The sequence below is a fragment of the Pyrus communis genome, chromosome 8 (assembly GCF_963583255.1).
Source record: "Pyrus communis chromosome 8, drPyrComm1.1, whole genome shotgun sequence".
In the NCBI taxonomy this organism is placed as follows: domain Eukaryota; kingdom Viridiplantae; phylum Streptophyta; class Magnoliopsida; order Rosales; family Rosaceae; genus Pyrus; species Pyrus communis.
The window spans coordinates 8,040,597-8,050,788 of record NC_084810.1 but is presented as its reverse complement, the minus strand read 5'-3'; the positions used below and the strand labels follow the sequence as shown (position 1 = coordinate 8,050,788).

The window sequence follows — 10,192 nt, the reverse complement described above, 5'->3', positions numbered from 1 at the left end:
AATTAGATATAGAATTCTTTAATATTTTTTATTTTGTCAATTGTTTGATGTACAATTCTTATATTCTTCAATAGTTGATTTGCACAATGGATTTTAATTGGAGTCGCGCACACAGTTTTTAACCTTCCACACACCTCATTATTCTTGGTCATTGAATTGAATAAAATAAATGAAAACAATAGATATGATTAAATAGAGGTGTGCTGGAAAAAGAAAAAAAACAAACAAACAAACAAAAAAAGAAAAAGAAAAAGGAGATTATCGTTTTCCATTTTAATATAACGGCAATTAGGGGTGGAAAAAATTCCCGAAAATCCCGAACCGAACCGAAAAAATCCCGATCCCAAACCAAAAATTTCCCAAACTGAAATTCCCGAAATTTTCGGGATGCTATCCCGAACCAATCCCAAAATATATGGGATTCGGGATTGGCTTCTCGATATTTTGGGAATCCCATACCAAACCGAAAATATATAATATTAATTATTATATATATATATATTTATACATATATATGTATATTATTCTTTTATAATTGATGCTAGTAGTTTCTAATTCATGCTCAGCAACCTAGAATGCCCTACACCTTCTATATTTTTCATGTTCTGTTTGATATTCATGTGGATTTTATTATTGCTGCTGCCATGGCTGATGATTTCAGAAGGCTTGATTCTTTTGTCTCTCAACAGATTGCAAAAAGAGTTTAATTAATTTGAATTTTGACTATGATAAAAAGAGTCAAGCATGCCAGTGTTCAATTAAATGGTAGTGTGAATGAAATGAAATTCGTAGTTCATGAATGTATTCTTGAATTATATATTTGAAGAACAATTCATAATTTCATATTTCAATTTGGGATTCCCGATTTGTCCCAAAATCCCGAAAATATTTCGGAATTCCCGAAATTTGGGATTCCCGAAAATTTGGTTTGGGATTGGTCTTCAAATTCCCGTCCCGAAAAATTTCGGTTTGGGATTCGGGATACTAGTTTCGGTATGGTATCCCATACCGAACCACCCCTAACGGCAATGGTGGTAGTGATGGAGGTTGTGGCGATGGTGACGCTGGTGGCAGGAACGTTTGAGGGTGGTGGAAACATTGAGGGTAGGGATACTTGATAAGGTGGCTACAGCCGTTGAGGGTGATGGAAAGAATGAGGGTAAGGATACTTGGTAAGTGATGGGCATAAGCAATTGAAATAGTCGGTGGTGGAAATGATGTTGGGAACTAAGATGACGGAGAAGGTGGTGGTGAGGATGCCGGGAGATGGTAGTGGTTGCGGTTGGTAGGGGATGTGGTGGTAGTGGCGATGTTGGTGAGATGTGAAGGGGACAGAGATTGTGGTGATGGTGATTTTAAAACACAACTCTCAATATTATTTTCTATCAAGTAGGAGGTTGGAGAGATGAAAAAAAACAACGGGTGTGGAAACATGGAAATAACCTAGCATAATAAGGCTGACCATAAACAAATTTAAGTGCATACAACACGAAAATCCACAGCTGAATATATAAAACTCCAAATAACAATCATAAAAGTGAATCGTCTCCCGAATCTCACTCGAGGCAATCGAGGGTGCGATGGAGGAACAGAAAAAGAAAAAAAAAAAAAAAATACAGATTAAAAGTTGGTAGTGCGCTCCACAACATCATACAACAGCCAATACTAAATCCGCAACCTGAGATGCACCGGAAGTCGATGATACCCCCAGCTTTCAGCACGTGAGGCAGGCAGCTACAAATCACTGCAACCGCGGAAACAAAACTCACATCATGAACAAGCCTAATCCGACATAAAAAAACAAAGATGCATTTAAAATGAATGATAACTACCTGCTGTTGCTGTTGGTATGCACCAGGCTGCTGGTAGTTTCCGTATCCAGCAGCATAGCCTCCATAATACATGGCAGGATCTTGGGCTGGAGGAGGTGCGTACGAATATGCATCATATCCTTGTGGATATCCATAAAATCCAGCACCACCAGCGCCATTCCACTGTGCCTGATCTGGCTGGTTCTGAATCAATTCAATCAACCAACAGACATGGTTAAAATAAAGTATGTAGAACAATAAAAAGTTAATAAAAAAAAACAATATGGTCGCCAAATAAAAACCTGTTTGCTTGTAGGACTGCGGCCCCATGAAAGCCGAATACTTTGTCCTCCCAATTGTGTTCCATTCAACGATCCCAATGCTTGCTCCGCACAAGATCTGAAGTAGATTACATGCAGACGACAAACACTCATATGATAAGTACTTTATAAGAAGGAAAGGAAGAGCAAGAGCACCAAGGAAACTTATATCAAGACTACCAGGAATGATGGGCTGTTACCTGTTCGCAAATTGAACAAAACCACAACGCTTGCCTACTGGTATCTTCACATGAACAAGCTCACCAAACTGACTGAAAACTTGCCTCAACATGTCATCATTCACACTGGGATCCAGACCCCCAACAAATATCTGCACTCAAAAGTTTCAGGAGTTACTATCATGCTGCAAGAAATGTACAATGCCAATATTAGAACAAACTACGCACTGTTGTATTATTTGGATCAGCTTCGCCTGGATTTCCTTGAGTACTTGGGTAGGAAGCTGCAAATATAAACACATAAGCACTAATTTATCTGATAATATTAAATGCACAGATAAAGTTTTCTGCAGAAGAAATCCTTATCAGCCTGGTACGCATTGAAGAACTGATAGTTCAGTTTACACCATGCTATTATGGTTCCACAACTCACAATCTCAAAATGAATCAATTTGTCAAATTAACATGTCAAATAGAACTTTGTGTGCAAAACAACTTCCATGCAAATTATCTATTCATTAATACACTCATTTATCCAAAGGTCTATCTCCTCCAACTTCAAACTGACAGTGTTGAATGAAGCATTCCATATAACTGTTATTGTTAGCATATTACACGACGCACCGACCAACCGACAATAACCAACATTGTCTCTATAACTTAACATCCACCTCCCAACACTACCACTTTTATTTTCTAATAAAGGATTAGTCTTTTAACAAGAAACAATGGACATCATAATTATCAAGAGGTCATCAAACATAATAAATTACATAAGCAGACACTTAGAAACTGAAGAAACAACAAATCTAAACACGCAATTAAACAGATTTCTCAAAATCTATACAAAGAGTTAGATCACGTAGACTCCAACCCAGAGAAGTCTAAATGAAAAAGTACTTTATAAACCTATTCCTGATACAATATTGGGATGCCCACTTTCCCACAAATTACAAAGTGGCACTACCACCAAAATCACATCGAAGAAAGGAAGATGATAAGATGCAAGCTCACAAAAAATTTAAAAGAGCTGCTATTGATGCTCCAAAAGTAGGCCATATGGACTCTTCCCAAGTGAAAAAAAAGTAAGCGAGGGGGGAGTGCAGTGTCTTTTCTGGAGTGCTAATAACAATTCCCAAATTTAATGGTGATTTCATTAAACACCTGAACTAGTCCATCGTCTTCAACTAAAAGTTTAAGCATTTCATGGAGATTTATAATCTGACCTAAGATAAGGGCTGAAATTTGGGAGCACATTCTACCCTGTCAAATATAGAGAACATTGTGGAACCAATCCACAAAGAAAAAACACATTGGTTCTTCAACACAAGCGAAGTATTAAAAGAAGGATATATAAACTTCGGAAACGGAGTAAACGTAAACCTGACTGGCAAATGGAATAAATGTAAACCCGACTGGAAATAGGAACAAAGTAAACCAGACTGGTAAATGGAATAAATGTAAAGCTGACTGGTAAATGGAATAAATGTAAAGCTGACTGGTATAAGGATTAAATGTAAAGTTGACTGGTAATGGAATAATGTAAAGCTGACGGGAAAGGTAATTCTTGAGTAGCATAAAATGCCACGAGAAAAGAAGTAAAAAGCTTCTGACATAAACAAAATAACTGACCTAAAATGAGGCCACGCACTAATGTGGAATCATTTCATCTGAAATCAGTTCCAGGCCCCCGAAAATGAGAGCCTCTCGGTGTCCTGCTTTAAGACAACATGAGTTTCACATAAGTTTTTGCATGTTTTAACATAATTAAATGCGCCCAAGTTTACAAAGGAAAGTACTCGAAGGAAATGACTAAGTCCCGCCAATCTTCAACTGAATAATACGGCAAATTTAGAACACTTGTGAGAACGTCACCTCGAAAATGGAAATTAAAAGCCCTAGTACTACTCACCAAACCATAGTTAAACATAAGGTGCAAGATATTCATAGAGTACAAGAGCAGAACAAACATCTAAGAAAAGAATTAACTACATTGAAGCCTTTCATAAAGCTGCAGAAGTATTCATGTGGGTATTACCACAAACCATAAGCAACACTAACTAGGATACATACCTTTCTGATATTGCTGTCCACCACTGGCTGGTTTCTTAGTAGCCGCAGGCCCAATCCTCATTGGTCTGGTAGAGCAAAACTGGCCATTCATCTCAGTCATGGCTCGCAATTGCTCACCCTCGTCAGCAAACCTAACAAAACCATATCCCTTGGATCGCCCTGTGGTCCTATCAGTTACAACCTTTGCACCCTTGACAGAGTGGTAATTTTGTCTAAATGTTTCTTGAAGCATATAATCAGTCACATCAGCAGCCAAATCCCCAACAAAGACGGTAAAATCTGGACCATCATCCTGTCGTCTCTCGCCAGCACCTAGGGTTGCCCAATTCAGTCTGAAATTCTGCTCCGTGTTAGGCATAAGAGTGCCATTGTATGTCTGCAAGAACTGCTCAGCCGCAGCGCGAGACCTAAACTCGATAAAACCATAACCTTCTGGCAGACCCGTAAGCTTGTTGCGGATAACCTTTGCGTTCACAGCCTACAAACAACTCAAGAAACAAAAATGAATACAACATAATGGGATCCACAAACAAGGTACAAGTACCAAAATAAAATAGCAAATATCAATTGGGATTTCAAACCCTAGACGTAATTTTTGGTCGAAAACTCTAAACCAACTATAGTTTTGATGTTTAATTGTAGTAGTTTTCTCAAACAGAATTTTCGGCTGAAAAATCATCGAAAGTTTGGTTTTTTATTTTGCAGATCACATCTAGAAACAAACCCTAAATTCCAAATTTGAAGTAGAACTTCAATAAAAAAACCAATCAGCGGACAGTAATCTAAAAAAAAACCCATAAATTGAAACCCTAAATGAACCTACACAAAACAATACAAATAATCATATGCGTGCGCGAGTATATACCTCTCCGGTGGGACCAAAGCAGCTGAGGATATAAGCCTCGTCCATCCACTGCAGCAAGTCACCGATCCAGAGGGAGCGGATCTCATCGGAGCCAGGATTCTGTGTGGTCGCGTACTGCTGAGGCGCCTGCTGGCCCCACCCAGCCTGAGCCGAAGGGGCTTGGCCCTGTTGCTGTGGCGGCATCATCATCCACTGCTGCGGTGGCTGTTGCTGGTACTGCTGCTGCGGATCCGACGGAACCTGTTGTGGGTGCACTCCTCCTGATGGTTGTTGCATCATGGTGAAGACAAAGGCGGGTGTTTGGGTACGTGGATAAGGGTGTCCTCGTGGAGGAGGAGGAGGGGGGACTGCGGCGCGGTTTGGGAACACCGATGACCTTAATCCCGGATTGGGTTTTTAAGAGAGAGAGATATTTACGCGGTAGGGATAGCTTATATAGACGGGAGGTTACGGAGTGACACGTGGCGACCTAGTATTGGTTGAACTGTGATAGATTGTTGACTATTCTGCCGATGGGCCGGTCCTGGGCCTTACCCTGACCCTGACCCTGACCCAAACCCTAATTTTTCTTAAACCATGAATTCCCCAAAATCAAGGTACGCATTCAAAGTGATTTTCTGTTTGGTTGGTTGCCGAGAAAATTTGTAAAGTGACTATTTGGTTAGTTTTCTGTTTGGTTGCCGAGAAAGTTTGTAAAGTAATTTTCTTTGCTGAGCTTAATTTGAACTGAAGCTGTAGTGTTTGAAGAAATGCCTAAAGCAACGATTAAAGTAACCCACGAAGCTATAAAGTTACCGCATAATATTAATTCTGTTGAAATTAAATTATGCTCACATGTTGTGTTACTCAGTATTATAGTATAGTGGTATTCCTCTTCACCTGAAAGTAAGAGGTTTTGGGTACGAATCTCTTGAATGGCGAATTCGATACTAAATCAGATTGTTCATTGTGTGGGTTTCTAGAACTCTCTCTTTCCTTAGGGTAAAAATTGCTTCTAATCACTATGCCAGATGGAATCACTTTCGACTGGAAAAATACTTCCACACCAACCACCCCCCACCCCGGCGCGATGTATAAACATCTTTTGACATTCATGAACTTGCCAGTTTTTCCACTAAGGGATCAAGCACATCATCTTGCACAAGCAGCTATGTTAAGTACTGGTGCTTTTGACAGAAACCAGCATGAAATTGCATAATGGTTCTTGTTTTTACCGGGATTTGGTAGAAGAAAATCTTCTGTTGGAGTACTGGAGGTGGAAGTATTACAAAGCTTGTGTCATGGTGTCATCTCATTCTTATGTGATGCCGTTTCTACTACTAGGAATAGTTTGTTCACATACTAGGAGATCGATAAGCGTTATACCTGCCCATTGGAAACTAGTAAAGGTGATTGTGATTCATCACATTTGTTCAGTGTTGTTACATTTTATTTTCTTCCGGGGAGGGGGTTGTTGTGGCCCTGTGGGGTTCATTGATCATGTAATTTCCAAGTGAACTTCTCTCTGGTATGTTCAGTTAAGATGCGGCCTGAAAGATTTTAAATCATAAAATCTTTGGAGGTCTTTCCAAGTGAATGAGTTGTTAAAGATTTTAAATCATAAAATCTTTGGAGGTCTTTCCAAGTGAATGAGTTGTTGCCATGTTACAACTTTATATCTAGTCCTTTTTCTGTATTCTTGGTGTACAGGTTTTGTATTGGTCTGATTGTTTTCTTGTTATATATCCTTTCCTCAGTAGTAGGCTATTTCTTTATGCTAATTTTCCTTTGTTTTTCTTGCCGATGTATACCTCATTTCAGCCCTCTCAGCATATGTGTACTGCAGAAGCGTCTGAGGTTGCTCGATTCTGGATCTAGAACATTTACAATGCCTGAAAATTCAATGATATCAACATATGTATGCAGCACAGTGAAATATCTCTTGCAAACTCAGGTACACGTCTGTTATTTCTTAGCTTGGTATTGATTGTTTTTTTTGTAATTAATGCAGTCTAATATGAAATTTAAGTTTGATAGGTTGGTGCAGGATTGCTTTCTTCTTTGATTTGTTCGGTGTTGGTTGAGAGACTTGGTGACTGTTCCGTCGTTGACAATTTTGATGAGGGATAATTTAGTTGCAGTCCTTAGTCCCTAACTGTTATAAACTCAAACCTTATATATTTTAAATTTTTGATTGAAGTCTCTCTCCTACTACATAAATGACATAATAGTAGAAGAGATGCAATAATACCAATAAAGACTCAATGTGACGACCTGTCCTTATTTTTCACTGTAATTTTTTTTCCGTTAGTGAAATTTGATGATTTTACCCTTCTTCGGACAAAAGTGGAATCCGACGTGGACGTAGTTTGTCGACCATTGTTTCTTTTCCCTAGGTTCGTACTTAAAAAATACTCGTCGTTACAAACGCATGAGCATGAGATAGACCCAAATCGGATCTGTAACGAAAAAGTTACGCTCCGTTGAAGTACTTTAACCACGAGTATTTCTGTGCACGCACGTACAAATTTACAGAGTTGAAATACTATCAAGGAGACGGATTTTGTACATTTAAAATTGTACAAAATCCATCATATCCTTCCCTTTTCCTACTTGGTGGATCCAGTCTTCCTTTCATCTCACATATCCACCAATCACTTTCCATGAAACCCTCTTCACCACCAATCGAAAGTCATCACTATCACTCGCACTCAACCAATTAGATTTTTCCCAAAAATCTGTCCCCCAATCAGAGCACTCAAACTCTTTCTCTCATCTCTCTCCCCGAAGGGTCTCTTTTACTCTCTCACTCTGCAACACCCTCAAACAAACATTAAAACACAAAAACATGGCTTGAAAACCACACCATCGAACTCGTCTCACCACCATGAACACAACTGTAACAATCAATCACGAGTTAGTTAAGTTTTGAGAGGTCAATGTGGAGCAACTCGTAAGCTCTGACTCGGACCAGTTTAAACCGACGTAATCCTGGCCGAGTCGCAACGTTTTAGGACTCGGGGAAGCTTTTACACAACTCCCTGAGGTCTTTAGTGAAGGTTTGAGGAAGCTTTAAAGTGAAACAACTTGGTTTTGAGAAGTCAGAGTTTTGACCAAACCTTTCGAGCCATTTTTAGGCCACCTCTGTCCACTTTTTTGACTTCCAAAAGGTACAATCATATACTACTCTTCGTAAGCGTCATTTCCATAAAAATTTCATAAAACATGGTTGAGAAATGAGTAAGTTATGAAGCTTTGAAATTTTACCCAGAAATCTGCGAAAATTTCTAGATTTCCGGCTAGTTCAAATGGCGACGAAAAGCGCCAACCGACGAGATTATCGGAGAAGACGACATAATAATCTAACGGTGTTAGGTAACGCCGTTAACTTCTGTTAGTATTTAACAGAATATTCCGTTAGTTTTGATGGAATATTCATGACGGACGTCAAGGTTTGGCCTGCGCGTGGTGGCGCGTATGGCCATGGCCTAGCAGGCGCGTCTGGACTCCGATTGGTCTTCTGTCAATTTGTGTAGGTTTGTGACGTCGAGTAGATCGATTTCATATATTTAAACCCTACGTTTGAGCAAACTATGAGGATTTTATTTAAGTTTCCGTTTATGTGTTATTAAATTAAGGGAATAAGTAATTTCATGTATAGGGGAAAACGTATCCCGAGGAAGTACAGGGTCAAACAAGGCTCGGAGGCTTCGTTCCTATTGCGTATCTATGAGTGGCCATTTTGTTTATATATATATATATATATATTGTATAGTTTCCACAAATACTTTTAAGTTGATTTATGCATGTTATGCCACGTTTTACTTACTTTTAAAATAATGCCATGGTGGTTGAGTCTTTTATTTGATCATGGCATATTCATATGCATTTTACTTGCTTATAAATATTATGCATTGTGATATGCCAAGTCATTCTACGGGATGCGCAGGTAAGTTCAGATGAGTTTATTGTGTTGTTTGGAATGATTGAATTGTATGGCATGCTCATATTCATATAGTTCGCTCATCATTGCTGCACCGGTGTTAGTGTTCCCACGCTAGGCCAAGGTCAGTCCTTCATGTGATGTTCACGTCACACCCCACACTCGCCTTGGATCCAAGTAGGTGCTAGTCCTACCATACAAGTCGCATTATGTGACTTCGACTCATAGGTGACGCGCATAGCGCTAGTCTTCACGTGATCGTAGCACTAGAGCGTATATTATCACACCTAGTCTTGCGTACAGGTCACATTAGGTGACTTCGACTCGTGTGTTAGCATAGATGAATGAGCATTAGGTGCAGTCGTACATGTCATATTAGGTGACTTCGACTTCCGTGCTAGTATAGCTTGTTAAGCACATGATTATATTCATATTGCCGTTGAGATATTCTGTTGTGGCATATTTCTGAATTTATTGTTGGCATGCATTTGGTTTCATACTTATACGTAATATGATTTTCTGAAAACTATACATGTTTTACAACAAGAGGTTAGTATGTTCAGAAAATAAATGGATTTTATAAACCTTTATTTTTATGCCCACTCACCCTTCTGTTTTTCGCCCCTCCAGGTTCAGTAGTTGTGCTTACATATAAATGAGGACTCCGGCAAATCTCAGTAGACAGTTATCTTCAATGGTATAACCATCACCTTATTCACTGTACTGTTCTTATGCTATAACGTCATGTATGAAATAGGTTTATTCCTGCTCACCAGCGCACTCTTGTATTTAGGCACTTTTAGGTTTAAATTTATTTACATTTTCCACATCACTACACTTTATGGCTTCATCACCTTCTAGATGTCGGCCAACATAACTCAATTCGAAGTCCTAGTGGATGTTTCGAGTCGGGGTGTGTCACTCAACCATTTTTTTTTTTTTTTGGCTTTGATTTACACTACCAATTTAAGTATTCAAAATTGCTTATGGGTTTTGATTAAATAAAACAAAAAAAAAATGAT

General features: G+C 39.0%; 1 protein-coding gene across 1 annotated transcript; it reads right to left on the bottom strand.

Moving 5' to 3' along the window:
* Positions 1-1,439: 1,439 nt before the first annotated feature.
* LOC137742009 (polyadenylate-binding protein RBP45C-like) lies at positions 1,440-5,640 on the bottom strand. The gene is made up of 7 exons (XM_068481740.1): positions 5,249-5,640; positions 4,384-4,861; positions 2,539-2,594; positions 2,332-2,462; positions 2,114-2,210; positions 1,833-2,015; positions 1,440-1,744 (listed from the first exon to the last, which is right to left on the bottom strand). Exons 1-7 carry the CDS (start codon positions 5,525-5,527, stop codon positions 1,742-1,744), a joined length of 1,227 nt encoding a protein of 408 aa, XP_068337841.1. The 5' UTR covers positions 5,528-5,640; the 3' UTR covers positions 1,440-1,741.
* Positions 5,641-10,192: the final 4,552 nt, after the last annotated feature.